Source organism: Salmo trutta, chromosome 18, assembly GCF_901001165.1.
Source record: "Salmo trutta chromosome 18, fSalTru1.1, whole genome shotgun sequence".
In the NCBI taxonomy this organism is placed as follows: domain Eukaryota; kingdom Metazoa; phylum Chordata; class Actinopteri; order Salmoniformes; family Salmonidae; genus Salmo; species Salmo trutta.
Genome location: NC_042974.1, coordinates 44,697,361 through 44,720,661, shown reverse-complemented (window position 1 = coordinate 44,720,661; position 23,301 = coordinate 44,697,361). Strand labels below are relative to the sequence as shown.

The following is a 23,301-nucleotide window of genomic DNA, read 5'->3' as shown; positions in this document are numbered from 1 at the left end:
AGTAAAACTAAATGCATGCTCTTCAACCGACCGCTGCCCGCACCCGCCCGCCCGTCTAGCATCACTACTCTGGACGGTTCTGACTTAGAATATGTGGACAACTACAAATACCTAGGTGACTGGCTAGACTGTAAACTCTCCTTCCAGACTCATATTAAACATCTCCAATCCAAAATGAAATCTAAAATCGGCTTCCTATTTCGCAACAAAGCCTCCTTCACTCACACTGCCAAACATACCCTCGTAAAACTGACTATCCTACCGATCCTCAACTTTGGTGATGTCATTTACAAAATAGCCTCCAACACTCTACCCAGCAAACTGGATGCAGTCTATCACAGTGTCATCTGTTTTGTCACCAAAGCCCCATATACTACCCACCACTGCTACTGTATGCTCTCGTCGGCTGGCCCTCGCTACATATTCGTCGCCAACCCACTGGCTCCAGGTCATCTATAAGTCTTTACTAGGTAAAGCTCCACCTTAGCTCACTGGTCACCATAACAACACCCACCCGTAGCACGCGCTCCAGCAAGTATATCTCACTGGTCATCTCCAAAGCCCACACCTGCTTTGGCCGCCTTTCCTTCAAGTTCTCTGCTACCAATGACTGGAACGAATTGCAAAAATCGCTGAAGTTGGAGACTTATATCTCTCTCACTAAGTTTAAGCATCAGCTATCTGAGCAGCATACCGATCGCTGCAGCTGTACACAGCCCATCTGTAAATAGCCCATCCAATCTACCTACCTCACCCCATATTGTTTTTATTTACTCTTTTTGCTCTTTTGCACAATAGTATTTCTACTTGCACATCATCATCTGCACATCTTTCACTACAGTGTTCATTTGCTAAATTGTAATTACGTCGATACTATGACTTATTTACTGCCTTACTTCCTTACGCCATTTGCACACACTGTATATGGACTTTTCTATTGTGTTATTGACTGTACGTTTGTTTATTCCATGTGTAATTCTGTGTTGTTGTTTGTGTCGCACTGCTTTGCTTTATCTTGGTCAGGTCGCAGTTGTAAATGAGAACTTGTTCTCAACTGGCCTACCCGGTTAAATAAAGGTGAAATAAAAATTGTAGGGACAACAAGAAAGGCCAGACTTAACACTATCAGTCCCTAGAAATTAGTCCCAAAAAAATTGGCTTTTCATTTATCTGACTTTCATTTATCTGCATGTCCAGCCCATATATTTACCTTCACAATTAAGTGTTTAAAAATGTTATTTTTAGGATAACCCGGGCTACAAGTAAAATGCACAACTATTTGTCAAAAAGTTGCATTGATGAGTTTTACTGACAAATGTAAGAAAAAAAAGAGTCAGCCAAAGCAGAAACCTGATTTAAAAAAAAGAATGCATATGAATGCTGTAAGTACATGAATTGTTTGCTCAGTGGGAAATTAATATCCAACTAGTCAGTGACAACTGTATGGAGTTTGTGGCAGCAACTATGTGAGCTTATTACAGTATTAAAGACACTATGTACTTGCATTTCCTATGATATTCTATATAGAAGAACCCCTTACCTTCTAATGACTCTTCAAATCAAATCAACAGTTTCATTGGTCACATACCCATATTTAGCAGATGTTATTGCAGGTGTAGCGAAATGCTTGTGTTCCTAGCTCCAACAGTGCAGTAGTATCTAACACCTACACCACTCGATGTCACAGGAAGGCCAAAAAGATCATCAAGGACAACAACCACCCGAGCCACTGCCTGTTCACCCCGCTATCATCCAGAAGGCGAGGTCAGTACAGGTGCATCAAAGCTGGGACCGAGACACTGAAAAACAGCTTCTATCTCAAGGCCATCAGACTTAAACAGCCATCACTAACATTGAGTGGCTGCTGCCAACATACTGACTTAAATCTCTAGCCACTTTAATAATAAAAAATTGGATGTAATAAATGTATCACTAGTCACTTTAAACAATGCCACTTTATATAATGTTTACATACCCTACATTACTCATCTCATATATATATACTGTACTCCATACCATCTACTGCATCTTGCCTATGCCGTTCGGCCATCGCTCATCCATATATTTATATGTACATATTCTTATTCATTCCTTTACACTTGTGTGTATAAGGTAGTTGTTGTGAAATTGTTCGATTACTTGTTAGATATTACTGCATGGTCAGAACTAGAAGCACAAGCATTTCGCTTCACTCGCATTAACATCTGCTAACCATGTGTATGTGACCAATTAAATGTGATTTGATTTAACAAATCACAATACACAAATCTAAAGTAAAAGAATGGAATTAAGAAATATAAATATTAGATTGAGCAGTGTCGGAGTGGCATTGACTAGAATACAGTAGAATAGAATACAGTATATGAGATGAGTAAAGCCGTATGTAAACATTATTAAAGTGACTAGGCTTCCATTATTAAAGTGACCAGTGATTCCATGTCTATTGGGCAGCAGCCTCTAAGGTGCAGGGTTGAGTAGCCGGGTGGTGGCCGGCTAGTGATAGCAATTTAACAGTCTGATGTCCTTGAGACTGAAAAACAGCTTCTGTCTCTCGGTCCCAGCTTTAATGCACCTGTTCTGACCTCCCCTTCTGGATGATAGAGGGGTGAACAGGCAGTGGCTCGGGTGGATGATGTCCTTGATGATCTTTTTGGCCTTCCTGTGACATCGGGTGCTGTAGGTGTCCTGAAGGGCAGGTAGTTTGCCCCCAGTGATGCGTTCGGCAGACCGTACCACCCTCTGGAGAGCCTTGTGGTTGAGGGCGGTGCAGTTGCCGTACCAAGTGGTGATACAGCCCAACAGGATGCGCTCAATTGTGCAACTAATGGTTTTTGAGTGTCTTCAGGGCCGAGCCACATTTCTTCAGCTTCCTGAGATTGAAGAGGCGCTGTTGCGCCTTCTTCACCACATTGTCTGTGTGGGTGGACCAACTCAGATTGTCAGTGATGTGTACGCGAGGAACTTTCCACCTTCTCCACTGCGGTCCCCTCGACATGGATGGTCTGCTGTTTCCTGAAGTCCACGATCAGCTCGTTTGTTTTGTTGACATTGACGGACAGGTTGTTTTCCAGGCACCACACTCCCAGAGCCCTCACCTCCTTCCTGTAGGCTGTCTCGTCATTGTTGGTAATCAACCCTACTACTGTTTTGTCGTCTGCAAACTGATGATTGAATTGGAGGCATGTGTGGCCACGCAGTCATGGGTGAACAGGGCGTACAGGAGGGGGCTGAGCACACACCCTTGTGGAGCCCCAGTGTTGAGGATCAGCAGGGTGGAGGTGTGGTTTCCTACCTTCACCACCTGGGGGGGGGGGGGGTGTCTGTCAGGAAGTCCAGGACCCAGTTGCACAGGGTGGGATTCAGACCTAGGGCCCTAAGCTTAATGATGAGCTTGGAGGGTACTGTAGTGTTTAAGGCTGCGCTATATAGGTATTCCTCTTGTCCAGATGGGATAAGGCAGTGTGCAGTGCGATGGTGATGAGTCATCTGTGTATCTATTGGGGCGGTAAGCAAATTAAAGTGAGTCTAGAGTGACCGGTAAGTTGGAGGTGATATGATCCTTGACTAGTTTCTCAAAGCACTTCATGATGACAGAAGAGAGTGCTACGGGGCGATAGTCATTTAGTTCAGTTCCCTTTGCTTTCTTGAGTACAGGAACAAAGGTGGCCATCTTGAAGCATGTGGGGACAGCAGACTGGGATAGAGAGAGATTGAATATGTCCGTAAACACTCCAGTCATGTTTGTGAGAGTCTCAGCTTCTCATAGTTTGTTGCTCAAACCATTAGGCTCTACAGACCTTTCTGTAAAAAGACCCGCCCCCGGGCCCCTTCTGGACGCGCCCCGTCTCACAAACACTCCTCTAGCTCAGCCCCCGTTAATCACATAGACCAATGGTACAGCCCATAAGTCTAGCTCAAACACACAATGTTTAAAAGGGGTTAGAGGTCGTGGTGGGACTCATTGGGTTGACAATACGTTGTACAAATAAAGTTACAGATATACTTACATGCTATTTTAATTATCATTTCTTCTTTTAATTGCATGTTAATCTATGAGTAGCTAATTTGAAACACAATTCCTTCATTTTCCTTTCATTGCATGTTGGTTGCGTAAGTATTCATAGAATAACCAAGGTCAACTCAGTTGAAAGTGTTAACAAACCTCTTCCTGCTACTGTTATTTCTTCATATAAGATATCACAGTGTTTCATCAACTACCATGAGATTTCACGTTGTCATTACTGGACAAAGATGCACAAAGACAAACAAGGAAATGCATTCAAATTGGCGAGATGAGGAAAACAGCTACCAATTCATTACATCCATTCAGTATCAATTCCATCTAGTCCTATTTTTCTCTCCATTTTCTCTCCTTCCATCTCTGCACCTTCCCCTGAGTAGTCCATCACTGTGGAAATTGTTCCAATGAAAATTAAAAAAGGGGTGTTTTCAATATAACAGAATTGCTGTGAAATTGCATATAGCTCCTGATATAAATATAATACTTCCTGGTCGGCCGGCAGTGTCGCTCTCATCTCTGTTTTAAATCTGTTTGGAGGAAGACTCTATTTGCCCTAATTAATGAGATACACACCCGGTTATCCAAAATATTACTCCTAAATGGGACTGATAGAACAGATATGAAATATATACCATCCAGCGGCAAGGCACACACAGTTGCATGTACACACACACACTCCCAGTTAAATGATTTGAAGACTTTAGACGGTTTTTCATATCCCCCCCCCCCAACTGACACTTTATCTGCATACTGGCATCTCTGCAGATTGAACACTCAGCCAAGACAATGACAGCCTCGCTCTCCCCATTGTCACTTCTCATTTCAGCCCCAGTCTGATGCCCCTTACTGGGCTTACGCCAATAATATTCTCCCCTCTCTGGTTCCGTATCAAACACAGCTTCTACCTAGCTCTGATGGAAAAGGACAACTTCATGTCTGTGACACTCATTTGTCAATTAGCAGGCCCCTCTCCCTGTTGACATACGGGGACTTGAAAGACAGAACGCCGCCTGTGACGAATTAAGAGAGACAGATGAGTGAGACGCGTGGCGGAGTAATACCATAATGTGCTTTAGATATGAATATAAAACGACATGGATGACAGGCCATACAAGGTTTTATTTCATTTCTTAGTTGAAACCAGGGGTCCCCTCCCTACTTTGTCTTCTTTGTTCTGTTTTCATCCGACTACTTACATCTCATTTTGACAGGCCGGGCGACATTTAGAGCACTTTGGTGCAAGTTAGCGTACTTGATTTGCCATTAAAATGCAAAACGGCTGCCATGGCTGACGCACTGTAGCCTTAGTCTACACACATAGGTGGAGGAGGGTTCATCTGCAATGCAAAAGCGTCATGTGGGCTCATCTCTCTCTACAGCTTTGAGTAGGTGGGGGGGGGGCGCTAATCCTCAGAGTCCAGCTGCTACAGATGATTCTCATAAGTATATTTCTATGGGAACAGCATCATTGGATCATTGCTAAATCGTTGCCGCCACTCCAAAACATACTATTTAATTGTATATATACAGTTGAAGTCGGAAGTTTACATACACCTTAGCCAAATACATTAAACTCAGTTTTTCACAATTCCTGATATTAATAATAAAAATTCATTGTCTTAGGTGAGTTAGGATCACCACTTTATTTTAAGAATGTGAAATGTCAGAATAATAGTAGAGAAAATGATTCATTTCAGCTTTTATTTCTTTCATCACATTCACAGTGGGTCAGAAGTTTACATGCTACCAAATACTAATTGATTGTGTTGCCTTTAAACTGTTTAACTTGGGTCAAATGTTTCGGGTAGCCTCCCACAAGCTTCCCACAATAAGTTGGGTGAATTTTGCCCCATTCCTCCTGACAGAGCTGGTGTAACTGAGTCAGGTTTGTAGGCCTTCTTGCTCGGACACACTTTTTCAGTTCTGCCCACAAATTTTCTATAGGATTGAGGTCAAGGCTTTGTCATGGCCACTCTAATACCTTGACTTTGTTGTCCTTAAGCCATTTTGACACAACTTTGGAAGTATGCTTGGGGTCATTGTCCATTTGGAAGACACATTAGCAACCAAGCATTAACTTCCTGACTGATGTCTTGAGATGTCGCTTCAATATATCCACATAATTTTCCTCCCCATGATGCCATCTATTTTGTGAAGTGCACCAGTCCCTCCTGGAGCAAAGCACCCCCACAACATGATGCTACCACCCCCGTCCTCCAGCATCTTCACAAGGTTCTTTGCTTTTGTTCTGCGATTGATTAGCACTTTTCGCACCAAAGTACATTCATCTCTAGGAGACAGAACGCGTCTCCTTCCTGAGCGGTATAGCGGCTGCGTGGTCCCATGGTGTTTATACTTGCGTACTATTGTTTGTACAGATGAACGTGGTACCTTCAGGCGTTTGGAAATTACTCCCAAGGATGAACCAGACTTGTGGAGGTCTACAATTTTTTGTCTGAGGTCTTGGCTGATTTCTTTTGATTTTCCCATGATGTCAAGCAAAGAGGCACTGAGTTTGAAGGTAGGTCTTGAAATATATCCACAGGTACACCTCCAATTGACTCAAATGATGTCAATTAGCCTATCAGAAGCTTCCAAAGACATGAAATCTTTTCTGGAATTGTCCAAGCTGTTTAAAGGCACAGTCAACTTAGTGTATGTAATCTTCTGACCCACTGGAATTGTGATACAGTGAGTTATAAGTTAAATAATCTGTCTGTAAACAATTATTGGAAAAATGACTTGTGTCATGCACAAAGTAGATGTCCTAACTGACTTGCCAAAACTATAGTTTTAACAAGACATTTGTGGAGTGGTTGAAAAACAAGTTTTAATGACTTCAACTGTATGTAAACTTCCGACTTCAACTGTATGCATGTGTGCATGCATGTATGTATGCATGCATGCATGTATGTATACATACACACACACACATTCCTGCCGAGACGCGCTTGGTTAAGAGCAGGGTTTCCCCAAATTCAGTCCTCGGGACCCCAAGGTTGCACGTTTTGTTTTTTGCCCTAACACTACACAGCTGATTCAAATAATCAACTAATCATCAAGCTTTGATTATGTGCAACCTTGGGGTCCCGAGGATTGAGTTTGGGGAAACCCTGGTTTAGAGAACAGCGGTTATGTGAGTAACCTCCGATATCCGCTAAATGCGGTTGTGACAAACAGAGTGGTTTCTGTTTTCTTCCTACAAATATGGCTCTAACTTTTGAACGGTTGGAGTTATAAACTATTATGACCCAATGACTCACTTTGAGCTATAAGCTATTATGACTGCAATCCTCACAAGATGCGCAGGACTCGTTAGAATAGATTGGACAAGAACAGGCACTAAATCAGACTGGGGGAAAATAACATCATCATTGAAAGCAATGACGGAGTTCTTTTCTGCACAGAAGATTATACATGGCATGATCTTCTAAACTTCCCAATACCTTTCTGATGTATTTCAGTCACTTCAAACCATACTGTCAGACTGATTTGTAATAGACTCTCATAGCTCCAAATAAAAAAGTTAACATTGGTTGCTGATTACATCACCTTTTTTTTTTACATGGTGGGGTCGTGAAAAAGACTGGGAACCCCTGGGCTACAGGTTATAATGCCTTTAAAGGGAAGATTATATTTCAGATGGTTTCAACATAATTACATTTTGAATTCATTCTGCTTGTCCTGGTTAAAACAACACAGAGTCATATCGTTGTGATAAGGCATTTCAATTCTGGGTCTACTTGCTAGACTAATTTAGATGACTTTGACCATTGAGACCCCACAGCACTCAATAGGCCTATATCGTCAACTTCTGCACATATTAAGGGAACCACTTGCGGCAGAGTACTTGCATCATAAATAAAACAAGACAAGCTGCATTTAGTGAGATTGATCTGTTCAGTACAGAGAGAAGATGACTATGAACACCACAACATGCATCATACATCTGGACACTCTGACGCAGCAGTGTGGCTGATGAAACACTCGCCAAAGTTACCCGTCTCTATCCCAATTATAACCCAGATAAAGATTAAAACGTCATCAGAAGATAGGGATACACCACTGTGTGTGTGTGTGTGTGTGTGTGTGTGTGTGTGTGTGTGTGTGTGTGTGTGTGTGTGTGTGTGTGTACACACACATCTTTGGCATCCAACTTGATCTGAGTACCACTACAGTATAGGCCTACTCCATGTGATGAGACTCAACAGGATACACAGGCCCCTATACCTCTCACTTGCAATCAGAAACAACACCACAGCCGAGTATTAACGTATACAAAAATATTTTAGACGCGATGTGAAAATTGAAGTCGAGCGTGGTGTTGACAAGTAGGACACCTGTCAAATGTCTCCTTACTAACACAACCGTGACTTGTTAGTCTCAATGACATTGTTTATCTGAAGAGGGAGGTGACTCTCGTCTGTTGCACTAAAACGATCACATAACATTAGGATTTATTGTCCTCACGCCTCATAGCCACAGTAGCTCCTCACACCTCAAGTGTCAAATGTGATATTAAAACAGGTAACGGATTCAAGCACCTACGACAGACGCTGGCTCAAACGGTAACCATCAGATAGAAGAGTGGTGTCCACACATTGTATTCTCTATCATCATAGTGTCTCTCTCACACACACACACACACACACACACACACACACACACAGTGTTTTTCTCATCACCGCACAGTGTCACACACACTGCACCCATTTGACCCGAAACTAAATGGACAACACAATATCCACCCCTGTCCTCCAACAACCACATCTGGCTCTGTGTCTCTAAGTCTCATTCCTTCAACACATCGATGAGGCAGCCTGACAGGTTGGTGTGGGGAGAGGAGGTGTAGGTGTGACAGGCTGCTACACCAACTTTATTTCCTGGCATTAACTGCCCAGCCACTCACTCACTCACACACACACACACACACACACACACACACACACACACACACACACACACACACACACACACACACACACAAACCCACACTACTCAGTGACAGGTGCTGCCTCATTTTCATTGGCACTCATTGTCAAGTTACTGGATGAGTGCTGTCAATTGGGCTGATGGAAATAAGCATATTAGCAGCAATCCTTTCTGGCATGGTCTTCCACAAGAATGGCATGGAGTAGTGCATCACCCTCAAGGCAGTCCAGTCCACTGACTGTCTGACAAAGTGTCAGTCGTCAAGGCAGTTAGCACTTGGGTTACTTTCGGTGTCACTGAAATGGGGTCACAAATGTCAACACACAGAGCGGTACCATGAAATGGCTCTTGATAGGTGCGAGGAGACATCAAGCGCTTGTTTTGAAGTGATTCATAACAAGTAAAGGCGGTGGCACAGAAAGTTAATCTCATCAGGGACAGACCGCGTGTTTTAAAACACAGCTTTACGTCATTGCCCTCTTTATCCACGCTCATTTCATCACACAACGCGGGGACATCCAGTCCCTCTATTATATTAGGCCGTGTGACTGGGTTCCTTTGTCCTCAAGGGAAGTTCCTATGGGGATAACTAAAACCCAGAGTGGGAGAGAGAGAGAGGGGAGAGAGAGAAAGAGAGAAAGAGAGAGAGAGAGAGAGAGAGAGAGAGGCTATGCCAAGACTCAGCGCTCTACTTCTTGGTTCTTTTATCACCATCACATGTCTGCTCGCTAATTGAATTTCACAGTTCCACTCAACCGTGGCCTCAGAGAGGAATCATGTGATCTTCACAGCCTCCAATCATCACAGAAAAAGCTTTTATTAAAGGGTGGTCCATTTACGCTACGCAATTTATCACTAGGCCAGGGACAAGAGTTTTTCATGACAACATGACCTGACCAGGAAAAACTCCTGAACTTACAGGAACCAGAGTTTTTGTTGGTCAGCTTATGTGGTCAAAAATGAAATACTGGCCCTAAGAGATGGTGGGAGCTGGAAAAGTTTGATGACATGAATACAAGCCTCACCAGTAATACAAATTTAGAGGGAATTTAAATGGTTTGTAGCCTAATCCAACAACTAATCCACAACAATCAATCATCCAATACCATCAGTCCCAAATGGCTTGGGTAATACTTGATTGCTTCTCCCCTTCTCTTCTGTCCAGACAATCCTTTGAAGTCCAGTAATGATATCTGACATTAAGATTACTCCTTAACCAAATTAAATATTAATAATGAATTAGTAAAATGTCAGAGATATAAATATTTGATTCTGAACATCAAGTTGTTAATGTGATGCGATCAAGTACAAGGAACATAAATGCAGACCTTGATATCTTCTAAAACCAACACATTTAGGCAGTTAGGAAAGCCAAGGCTAGTTTTTTCAAGCAGAAATTTTCATCCTGTAGCACAAACTCCAAAAAGTTCTGGGACACTGTAAAGTCCATGGAGAATAAGAGCACCTCCTCCCAGCTGCCCACTGCATTTAGGCTAGGAAACACTGTCACCACCTATAAATACACTATAATTGAGAATTTCAATAAGCATTTTTCTATGGCTGGCCATGCTTTCCACCTGGCTACCCCTACTCCGATCAACAGCCCTCCACCCCCCACAGCAACTCACCCAAGCCTCCCCATTTCTCCTTCACCCAAATCCAGATAGCTGATGTTCTGAAAGAGCGGCAAAATCTGGACCTCTACAAATCAGCCGGGCTAAACAATCTGGACCCTCTCTTTCTAAAATTATCTGTCGAAATTGTTGCAACCCCTGTTACTAGCCTGTTCAACCTCTCTTTCGTATCGTCTGAGATTCCCAAAGATTGGAAAGCTGCTGCGGTCATCACCATCTTCAAAAGGGGAGACACTCTAGACCCAAACTGCTATAGACCTATATCTATCCTACCCTGCCCTTCTAAGGTCTTCGAAAGCCAAATTAACAAACAGATTACCGACCATTTCGAATCCCACCGTACCTTCTCCGCTATGCAATCTGGTTTCAGAGCTGGTCATGAGTGCACCTCAGCCATGCTCAAGGTCCTAAACGATATCGTAACCGCCACCGATAAGAGACATTACTGTGCAGCCATATTCATCGACCCTGCTAAGGCTTTCTAATCTGTCTATCACCACATTCTTATCGGCAGACTCAACAGCCTTGGTTTCTCAAATCATTGCCTCGCCTGGTTCACCAACTACTTCTCAGATAGAGTTCAGTGTGTCAAATCGGAGGGCCTCTTGTCCAGACCTCTGGCAGTCTCTATGGGGGTGCCACAGTGTTCAATTCTCGGGCCAACTCTCTTCTCTGTATAAATCAATGATGTCGCTTTTGCTGCTCTACGCAGACGACACCATTCTGTATACCTCTGGCCCTTCTTTGGACACTGTGTTAACAAATCTCCAGACGAGCTTCAATGCCATACAACTCTCCTTCCCTGGCCTCCAACTGCTCATAAATACAAGTAAAACTAAATGCATGCTCTTCAACCGATCGCTGCCCACACCAGCCTGCCCGTCTAGCATCACTACTCAAGACGGTTCTGACTTAGAATATGTGGACAACTACAAATACCTAGGTGTCTGGTTAGACTGTAAGCTCTCCTTCCAGACTCACATTAAGCATCTCCAATCCAAAATTAAATCTAGAATCGGCTTCCTATTCCATAACAAAGCATCCTTCACTCATGCTGCCAAACTTACCCTCGTAAAACTGACCATCCTACCAATCCTCGACTTTGGCGATGTCATTTACAAAATAGCCTCCAACACCCTACTCAAAAAATTGGATGCAGTCTATCACAGTGCCATCTGTTTAGTCACCAAAGCCCCATATACTACCCACCACTGCGACCTGTATGCTCTCGTTGGCTGGCCCTTGCTTCATAATCGCCGCCAAACCCACTGGCTCCAGGTCATCTACAAGTCTCTGCTAGGTAAAGCCTCGCCTTATCTCAGCTCACTGGTCACCATAGCAGCACCCACCCGTAGCACGCGCTCCAGCAGCTATATCTCACTGGTCACCCCCAAAGCTAATTCTTCCTTTGGCCGCCTTTCCTTCCAGTTCTCTGCTGCCAATGACTGGAACGAACTAAAAAAATAAAATCGCTGAAGCTGGAGACTCATATCTCCCTCACTAGCTTTAAGCACCAGCTGTCAGAGCAGCTCACAGATCATTGCACCTGTACACAGCCCATCTGTAAATAGCCCATCTAACTACCCCATCCCCATACTGTATTTATTTATTTATCTATCTTGCTCCTTTGCACCCCAGTATCTCTACTTGCACATTCATCTTCTGCACATCTACCATTCCAGTGTTTAATTGCTGTATTGTAATTACTTTGCCACCATGGCCTATTTATTGCCTTACCTCCCTTATCCTACCTCATTTGCACACACTGTATATAGACTTTTTCTACTGTATCATTGACTGTATGTTTGTTTATCCCATGTGTAACTCTGTGTTGTTGTATGTGTCGAACTGTTTTGCTTTATCTTGTCCAGGTCGCAGTTGTAAATGAGAACTTGTTCTCAACTAGCCTACCTGGTTAAATAAAGGTGAAATAAATAAAAATAAAAATATTAGGCCTGTTCCAGTCAACTTCCAACAGATACTGTAACACGCTTCCATGTCCAGTGTGGAATATAGATATTAACTGTATATTAGAGCTATGCACAATCTGTGTAGCTCTAGCCCCCGTAGCACCCATCTGGTGTATGAGAAATAAGTAGGGAAACAATAGCCTGTAATGATTAGGCTTCGCTGCACCGTTGCTCACAAGCGCCCTAGAGAAAATGGTTTCTGCCTAGAAAACTCCACATATATATATATATATATATATATATATAGAGAGAGAGAGCGAGAGAGAGCGAGAGAGAGCGAGAGAGAGAGAGAGAGAGAGAGAGAGAGAGAGAGCGAGAGAGAGAGAGCGAGAGAGAGAGAGAGAGAGAGATCTTTATTGTAAAGTGTTTAAACACTGTTTCCCATGCTTGCTCAACGAACCATAAACAATTAATGAACATGCACCTGTGGAACGGTCGTTAAGACACTAACAGCTTACAGACGGTAGGCAATTAAGGTCACAGTTATGAAAACTTAGGACACTAAAGAGGTACTTCTACTGACTGAAAAACACCAAAAGAAAGATGCCCAGGGTCCCTGCTCATCTGCGTGAACGTGCCTTAGGCATGCTGCAAGGAGGCATGAGGACTGCAGATATGGCCAGGGCAATAAATTGCAATGTCCGTATTGTAAGATGAGTAAGACAGCGCTACAGGGAGACAGGACGGACAGCTGATCGTCCTCGGGACAGGTACAGGATCGAACAACAACTGCCTGAGTTAAACCGCAATAGGCTGAGAGAGGCTGGACTGAGGGCTTGTAGGCCTGTTGTAAGGCAGGTCCTCACCAGACATCACCGGCAACAACGTCACCTATGGGCACAAACCCACCGTCACTGGAACAGACAGGACTGGCAAAAAGTGCTCTTCACTGACGAGTTGCGGTTTTGTCTCACCAGGGGTGGTGGTCAAAGGAATAAGCGTTACACAGAGGCCTGTACTCTGGAGCGGGATCGATTTGGAGGTGGAGGGTCCGTCATGGTCTGGGCGGTGTGTCACAACATCATCGGACTGAGCTTGTTGTCATTGCAGGCAATCTCAACGCTGTGCGTTACAGGGAAGACATCCTCCTCCCTCATGTGGTACCCTTCCTGCAGGCTCATGCTGACATGACCCTCCAGCATGACAATGCCACCAGCCATACTGCTTATTCTGTGTGTGATTTCCTGCAAGACAGGAATGTCAGTGTTCTGCCATGGCCAGCGAAGAGCCCAGATCTCAATCCCATTGAGCACGTCTGGGACCTATTGGATCGAAGGGTGAGGGCTAGGTCCATTCCACACAGAAATGTCTGGGAACTTGCAGGTGCCTTGGTGGAAGAGTGGGGTAACATCTCACGGCAAGAACTGGCAAATCTGGTGCAGTCCATGAGGAGGAGATGCACTGCAGTACTTAATTCAGCTGGTGGCCACACCAGATACTGACTGTTACTTTTGATTTTGACCCCCCCTTTGTTCAGGGACACATTATTCCATTTCTGTTAGTCATATGTCTGTGGAACTTGTTCTGTTTATGTCTCAGTTGTTAAATCTTGGTATGTTCATACAAATATTTACACATGTTAAGTTTGCTGAAAATAAATGCAGTTGACAGTGAGAGGACGTTTCTTTTTTTGTTGAGTGTATTTGCTAAGAGCTGGCAGAAAGCTGGTAGGTCTGCTGTTAGAACCAGTAAAGGCCGCTTTACCACTCCTGGCTAGCGGAATGACTTTGGCTTCCCTCCAGGCCTGAGGACAAACACCTTCCTCTAGACTCAGATTAAAGTTATGACAGATAGGAGTGGCCATAGAGTCAGCTACCATCCTCAGTACCTTTCCATCTAAGTTGTCAGTGCCAGGAGGTTTGTCATTGAGCGATAACAATAATGTTTCACCTCTTCCACACTAACTTTACAAAATGCAAACTTACAATGATTTTCTTTCATGATTTGTTTTTTTATGCATGAATACGATGTCTCACTGTTCGATGTTGGGATTTCCTGCCTACGTTTGCCCACTTTGTCAATGAAGAAATCATTAAAATAATTGGCAACATCAAATGATTTTGTAATGCCATCTGATTCGATGAAAGATGGAGTTTAATTTGTCTTTCTGCCCATAATTTATCTTTAAGTACTACAGAGTTTTTTTCCCATCATTCTTTATATCATTGATGTTGGCTTCATAATACCGTTTCTTCTTCTTTTTGTTGAGTTTAGTCAAATATTTTCTCAATTTGCAGTAAGTAAGCCAGTCAGACATGCAGTGACTTATTAGCCCTCCTTTTGTCCCATCTCTTTCAACCATACAGTTGTTCAATTCCTCATCAATCCATGGAACCTTAACAGTTAAGTCAATTTCTTAACAGGTGCGTGTTTATCAATTATGGGAAGAAACAATTTCATAAATTCATCAAGTGCAGCATCTGGATGATCCTTATTAATCACATCAGACCAACAAATATTTGTAACATCATCCACATAAGAGTCACAGCAAAATCTTTTCTATGATCTCTTTTACAATATTTTAGGCCCAGCTTTTGGAACGTTAGCTTTCCTGGATATAGCCACTATATTGTGATCCCTGCATCCAATGGGTACAGATACAGCTTTAGAAGACAGTTCTACAGTATTAGTAAAAATGTGATCAATACATGTGGAATATCTTGTTCCTGTAGTGTTTGTAAAAACTATGGGGGTTGATTTATACCTGAACCAGATTACAGGCACTAGTTCAAGTGAATGGTGGACAGCTTTTTATTTATTTTACCTTTATTTAACTAGGCAAGTCAGTTAAGAACGAATTATTATTTTCAATGACGGCCTGTTCAGGGGCAGAACAACAGATTTGTACCTTGTCAGCTTGGGTATTTGAACTTGCAAACTTTCGGTTACTAGTCCAACACTCTAACCACTACCGTACCCTGCCACCCAGCTTGATGAAACTCAGTCAATATTTAGGTCCCCAACGAAAGTAGACCTCTCTGTTTACATCACATACACTATCAAGCATTTCATACACATTATTTAGATACTGACTGTTAGCACTTGGTGGCCTATGGCAACAGCCCAAAATAATAGTATTTAGATGAGGCAGGTGAACCTGCAACCAAAGCACTACAATAACACTTGACATGAGATCTTCTCTAAGCATTACAGGGATATGGCTCTGAATATCTATATATATATATATATATATATATATCAACACCTCCCCAAAAGCATTTCTGTCTTTTTTATAGATGTTATACCTTTTTATTGCTACTGCTGTATCATTAAAGGAATTATCCATGCGAGTCTCAGAAATGGCTAATATATGAATGTTATCTGATGTTATCAAGTTATTGATTTCATGAACCTTATTTAATAGGAATTTGTTCTTAACCTAGTTAAATAAAAAATAAACATTTCTAGGCCTACATATATTAATATGGGCTATTTCAGCCCTTTCCTGGGTAGCTTCTCAGAGATAGACTTAACTTGGAAAAGAACAAACAAAGCAAGTGAAAAGAAAACATTCAGCAGTCCATTAATCAGTTGGTGTGTGTAAGTGTGCGTGTGCTGTGAGGTCGAAGCTTCGAACCCATAGGCTTGGGTTTGCATAAAAAGGTTGGATGGAGACCTGGTTTCTAACATGAACTATTTGCAAGACTGACATCCCAGCTCATAAAGTTTTGCAAATAACAAAAAAATGCTACTCACAGTTGCACACACAAAACAAATATTCGACAGCAAAGATCTTGATCCAGAAGGGGATTCTCTGCTGTTACCAAGAGAAGCTTGATTTAGCAAGAAGCTAACTACTTAGCTAGATAACTAGCTACTAAATTAGCAAACCAAATGCACAACTGCATTTAGCACATTTTATACAGTTTACTTAATAATTATACAACATCTAGCTGGAAAAGATTTAGTTGTGAATTCCATACTGTAACTAGATCACCTGGTGCCTGCTGCACAACAGTGAGTGACTCACAAGGCGCCGGTCTCTTGTCATTGGGTGCTTGTAAACAAACACCATGTGACTGGTGCATACTGGTAAGCTTCATAATGAAAAAGAATGTAGCAGGTGAAATGAAGTACACGATATGCTTCATCTCCTAATGTATTGCACAAGTTGACTGCAGGTATTTATTTAAAAAGAAGCTAAAAATATTCACATTTCTTTAAGAAAATTCAAAGAAATAGGTATTGAAGGTACTGAAAAACTATCCCAAGGCTACTTCCAAATACCCCAGTATACCGCCCAAGCCTACTAAGATATTATTAAAGATTAAGCTGATCGGAAAATAATGTCATCAGCTTTTGAATGACAACATATTTACTAAAACATTTAGCCTACTAATTGTTAATTGTGTAATAACAACTCAACACCCAACATAGAAACACCCTATGACAAACCAGTCTAACACTATTACATACATTGAAGAAGTATGCAGTTTACAAATTCTAACACATTGCCTTTGTTTCACATTCAAGGGGGGCAATCATGTCTGAAACATTCAGAGTTTGACACCCTCAGCGAATGAAAAGGCAGGCAAATCAAACTCCAGTCAAGGCAACGCTCGTTTTCCAATCGCTGCGGTTCATTAGGAATATTAATGCTCCGATAAGCACACATTTATTCATGAAACACTGGGCAGGGGCACGGGACTTAGCAATTATTCATGTGACAGGACTCGGGCACAAAGTGAATCAATTAAACAAGAAGAATCCACATTTCCAGCACAGATAACTGCCTTAAGACGACGACAATTTTCGACGACGTGACAAAAAGAGCCTCCATTCAGAGTCTTTCAAGGCCCTGACAGGTCAAGAAAGGGTTTTTGAAACAAAAGCACCTTCTAACCATCCTCTCTCCTCTTTTAGTTGTCAGATCAATTTTGCCAGTCCTGCTGCTGAGATGACTGAGACAGCACCCCCCCCCCCCCCCCCCCTCCCCCCAGTCCATCCCTCTGAACCAGCTGCCACAAGGTGATTCTTCAGGTCCTGTCAGAAGGGTCTTTTATTTTATTTGGCCCCTGCATTAACATGTCACATTTATTGATCAGTCCTTTTATCCGGCCACAGCTTGGTACCAGCCAACCCATCTCTCTGCTGCTCTGAGTGTCTCACAAATGGCACCCTATTCCCTATATAGTGCTCCTATTTAGTAAATAGGGTGCCATTTGGTAGGCAGCTTGATGCTCTCACATGGTCTTTGATGTCCCTATGACATGCCAAACCACATAATGCACATGATGTGAACATATTAAATTGCACTTAATGCAGATATGGCAAAGATGTTGCTCCTCTCACATCTATGACAGGTAGCTAACTCTACCAGCTCTCACAGTCTCATGTCAGAATTAGATCAATCCATGTTTCTCAAATTTCTAATTTTGTGGGAGGAGGAACTTAACATTTAAATAACTGATAACATGGATTACAATGTTACGACTCAATTAAGCTCTACCAACTCAAGGTCTTTGTAAGAATTCTGTTGGAAGAATGTTATACGTGTCTTCATAACACCTAAACTGAAATCAAAACACACTGGCTCCCAACACCCATTTTGGAGAGAATGCGGGCTATCAACGGCAGATCACTCACATATTTTTTGGTCCCGCCCTGCTATTGAATCTTACTGGGGAGAAATAAGATCTAACATTGGAAAAATAATGGGTTTTGACATGGAACAAAACAATCCTTTTTTGTATTTGGGTGAAATACCTGATAACTTACACAATAGAGACAAGTACCTGCTGGAGGACCTACTGACAGCCAGTAAAAAGGCTATCACTAGGAAATGGCTACAAAACGACCCCCCCCCCCCCCCCCCCGTGACACAATGTGTAGACATTACATATAGTATATTAAATAAATACACTATATGGAGCGTATGACCTTTGCTTTAAGAACACAAGGCCAAAAATACTGGGGAAAATGGGTTTCCTACCTAAAAATTGTCCAATTCAAAAGATTGTTACTGTAACTAATCTGACATACATGAAAAGAAAGTATATCAAAAAAATAAAAGTTGAAGTTGTTCCAAATGTGTTCAAAGTTAACTTTAACCATTAACTCCAAATGTTTAAGGTTAAGTTCAGGCTGATGCTTATCCCCATCCGCAATACCCGTCCACAACGCCCTAGCAAAACCGAAACCTACTTTAAGGACGTCGAATACAGACTTGTATGAGTTGAATGTGCTAGTTTCCGATTTAATGACGATGCCAGCCAGGCACAATGCAAATTCAAAAAGGAAAATTTGAAAATCATAATGCCTGGCACTAAAACTGAACCTTTTAGAAAGAACGGAGTGAGTCATGTCTAAAGAGGGTCTCCATGGTCTCCAATGGGCACATTGGGATCTTTCCATCTTAATCCATATAGGATATAAGATATATTGATATATGGTGGCAACATGACTTTAAATAGTACAGGACATACACGGAACAAAAATATAAATACAACATGTAAAGTGTTGGTCCCATGTTTCATGAGCTGAAATAAAAGATCCCAGACATTTTCCATACGCACAAAAAACATATTTCTCTAAAATGGTGTGCACAAATTTGTTCACATCCCTGTTAGTGAGCATTTCTCTTTTGCCAAGATAATCCCACACCTGACAGGTGTGGCATATCAAGAAGTTGATTAAACAGCATAATCATTACACAGTTGCACCTTGTGCTGGGGACAATAAAAGGACACTTTAAATGAGCAGTTGGTCAAACAACACAATGCCACAGATGTCTCAAGGTTTGAGGAAGCATGCAATTGGGGGGGTGCTGTAATAAAGCCCCTTTGTGGGGAAAAAAACGTATTCTGATTGGCTCGGCCTGGCTCCCCAGTGGGTGGATCTGGCTCCCAAGTGGGTAGGTCTATACCATCCCAGGCTCACCCATGGCTGAGCCTCTGTCCAGTCATGTGAAATTGTTGCATGCGTGTATATTGTTGTTCAGTATATATGCATATAATAATTTATAAAGACTTATTAATGAAGGAAATGATTACATAGTGGTATCTTCCTTAAAAATGCACTACACAGAAATTGCTTGGGAACAGATCTACCCCTTCTTAGACTTGCTTTCAACAGGAATGAAAACTCTATAAATCACATTTCTATGTGAATTTGGTCGGGTCGCCCAAAACGTTATATATTGTAGCTTTAATAAGAGATGTGACCTACCACAAAGCATCAGCCTCAAGGCAACACTGTGTCCATGATAGTATTCACGGCTCATCTCAGCTCATCTCCTACCTTAGCTGATTGAAGCTGAGATCTAGCCGTCTTGTCAAGAGTCCATATCTTTCTCCAAGGAACTCTGGGATGTCCTCACAGTCATGTCCAATATAGGAAACCTGTAGAGCAACCACAGAGAGATGCACCGTATTTAAATGAATACACAGCATGTAAATGAATAGATTACAGCAGGGAGAGACTGGAACCAGAAATCGCCAGGGCATTTCTAACACACAATCCCATTTTTTTCCTTGACAACACAGGCCCATTTTTTCCCCCTTGAAGACCCCATTATTAGTCAAATAATGATTATTGTGTGCAAAACACAACAACATTTTCTAAAGGCACATTGGGCTAAAGATGGACAAGCCCATCTGGCATCTGCACAAATTGCCCTGTGGCCAGTCCGTTTCTGGGTTAAAGTGAGTAAGAGTAGCCTAAATAGCCTATGGTGGAGTGCATGTGTGTATAAGCTTATGGAGCACAGTAGGTGGTGTATATAGTGAGTGGTTTACCTTGTTTGTGACCTGAGGTAGGGTTGGGTAGGGTTATCCAGACTTTCATACCGTCATACAGCTTCTGTACCATACCGGGGTATACAGTATTACTGAATATGCACACACGGGGCACTATTTGACGCACAAAACAATTTAGGCAACATGGATCTTAATTCAGGAGGGGATTGCATGTCTCCGCTGTAACCAAGAAGCTTAGCTAGCAAATTAGCAAACCAAATGCATAGCTGGAGCCCTGAGCTGGATTTATTTGACACATCTTAGATTTTTTATAGTTATACATAACTTATAGTTAGTTATAAGCAGTGGTGTAGAAAACAGCCCCGCAGCCCCTGCAAGGCGGGGGTCCCCCCACCACAAAAAAATTAAAAAGAATAATCATACTGTCTGTATTTTAAATAACCTGGTATATGGTATATCGCCCAAGCCTAACCTGAGGACTTGTAAAACATATAACACAAAAAACCACACGTTCTCTATCAGACACGCATCCAATAATATTAGACAGTGAATGTCTTTTCATTCATTTGATTGCTAGGTCAATGTGAGAGACCTTCCAGGTATGATACTTGGTAAGTTACATTGTCACTTTCATTTAAACATGCTCTGTAACGTTTCAGGTACAGTTGCAGGATAATGACTCTGTACACACCTGCCATGTGTACACAACTATGTTCAGCTTCAACACATTGATAAAAACTCTGAGTAGGTTATAAAACCATGTCTGTGCAGCTGCTGTGACACAATTTCATACTTTTTAAAATGAGTTGCATCATACCACAGTTGCGCAGGAGTTCTCTTTATTTGTGTCACATGACAGTAGCATAGCAAATTGTAGCCCTTCTCATGACTCCACGTCCATTTTGATTCGCTGAGGGGGAGCTACGATGCTGAACCGAAGCTCATTCTAAACGTTGATACGCCTTTGGAAACATTTGAAACAACCTTTATAGGGTTAAGCCTTCTGCATGCTTCGGGTTCGGCTGGCGCCTAGCCGAACTCAGCTAAGCGAACCAAACGTGTATGCACACACTCCCTTAAAAATTCATTTGCTTGAAAACAAGAAAAAAGCGGGAATAGTATTGTTTGCCCATCTTGAGACACCATAGCCAGTATACACTTCCTCAAAATAGTCAGAATTAATCTAAGATAAATCAAGAAATGAGTCATTAATTTTGACGTTTTTGCCGAGGAGATCTTAGTCACGCAATTTTACATTAAGATGTTTGGTGCAGTATTTGTCAAGGGAAAAAGTGTGAATGAAAACTATTCGTCTTTTGCTGAATGGCAACAAACACTTAACTGAAGAATCCCTACAGTTGACCAATCAAAAATCAAAGGGCGTAAACTTCAGCCTCTGAACTTCGGCTTGCCTTGTGATTTTTTTTGGTGTGCACGAACAGCCTCTAGGAAGAGTTTGAATTATACTGTGACATTCAGGGGGTTCTCTATTTTTTCATGGTACGAAATTGTTTGATGGGCCTAATAGTAAAGACATGTCATTTAACTGTAAAAATGTATTACCTTAGGGGCCTCCTGAGTGGCGCAGAGGTATAAGGCACTGCATCGCAGTGCTAGTGCATCGCAGTGCTAGAGTCACTACAGTCGCAGTGCTAGAGTCACGAACCCGAGTCAGGTTCGACTCGGGTTCGATCCCAGGCTGTGTCACAGCCGGCCATGACCGGGAGACCCATGTGCCGGCGCACAATTGGCCCAGCGTCGTCCAGGTTAGGGGAGGGTTTGGCCGGCTGGGATGTCCTTGTCCCATCGTGCTCTAGCGACTCCTTGTGGTGGGCCGGGCGCATGCCCACTGACTTTGGTCGCCAGCTGTTCGTCGTTTCCTCCGACACATTGGTGCGGCTGGCTCCCGGGATTAAGTGAAGAGTGTGTCAAGAAGCAGTGCGGCTTGGCGCGGTCGTGTCTCGGAGGATGCATGGCTCCCGACCTTCGCCTTTCCTGAGTCTGTATGGGAGTTGCAGCGATGGGACAAGACTAACTACAAATTGGATATCGCGAAAATGGGGTTCAAAAAAAGTATCACCTTCAATGTGGCATGAACACAGTCAGTCATGATGTTTCTGATTGTCAAACAAATCACTTCAAAAAGTAGGCTACCTGCACATGTTAATTCATTCCAGCATCCATGCAGTGCACTGTGCACACACCCATTTGATATATGGAAAGATAAATCTGTTACAAAACACCAAAAAGTGTAATGACATTTGCCCATTGTCATTAGGTCTACACTCTTGAAGCTTGAATTAATTGATGTGTCTCGCTGACAATAGGACCTTTTTGTAGAAAGAAAAGTCAGGACACCTGAAAAGGGTGTAAAAATACAGGACCGACCCAGGATGACAAGTGCAGCCACATGAAATGAAAATGGTTTAAACCATGACACTGAGGTGGGAGTGTTCTTTTCATTTGGAAGAAGCTTTGATTTCCATATTTACCACCATAGCAGTAGACTACAAATTGCATTTTAAACAAATAGGTATATGGTTAAATTAGCATTATTTAGAGACCCCCAAAGTTAGCCTTTTGTTGAATTTAGGTGGCCTCATCTCTCATCAATTGGTTACAAACGTAATAAGAGCAGTAAAAATAAATGCTTTGTCATACCCGTGGTATAAGGTCTGATATACCACGGCTGTCAGCCAATCATTAGCTATATAGCATGCCGAACACCTGTGTTTAACAGAACGACGCCAAAAACGTGTTGAACTGAAAAGTAGCCTACTGTCGGTTGAGATTGTGTCAAAGCCGGTTAAAACAGTGTACGTGTATATTTAGCATTTGTGAAATTATTTTGCTGTGATATAAAAGTAGAGGGCATAACGTTTCTAGAACCGTACCGCATTTGAGAATCGATTTACGTATTTGGCTGTTTTGGCTGCCAGAGACAGTTCCCCTCTGAAGTTAACATAAGGTCTTTGGACGTTAAAGGTATGCTCGCAGTAGGCTACATTCTTGGGCTATGCATAACGGAGGCAATGCAGCATAGACTA

The 23,301-nt window shown here is 42.4% G+C and overlaps 1 protein-coding gene across 2 annotated transcripts in view; it reads right to left on the bottom strand.

Annotated features, from left to right (window-relative positions):
• The window catches only part of lrmda (leucine rich melanocyte differentiation associated), a 408,401-nt gene that overhangs the window by 365,874 nt on the left and 19,226 nt on the right, over positions 1-23,301 (bottom strand). For both annotated transcript variants that reach the window (XM_029698721.1, XM_029698720.1), the window contains exon 2: positions 19,797-19,897. In XM_029698721.1, coding sequence (XP_029554581.1) covers positions 19,797-19,897 — 101 coding nt within the window. The remainder of the gene's footprint in view (positions 1-19,796; positions 19,898-23,301) is intronic.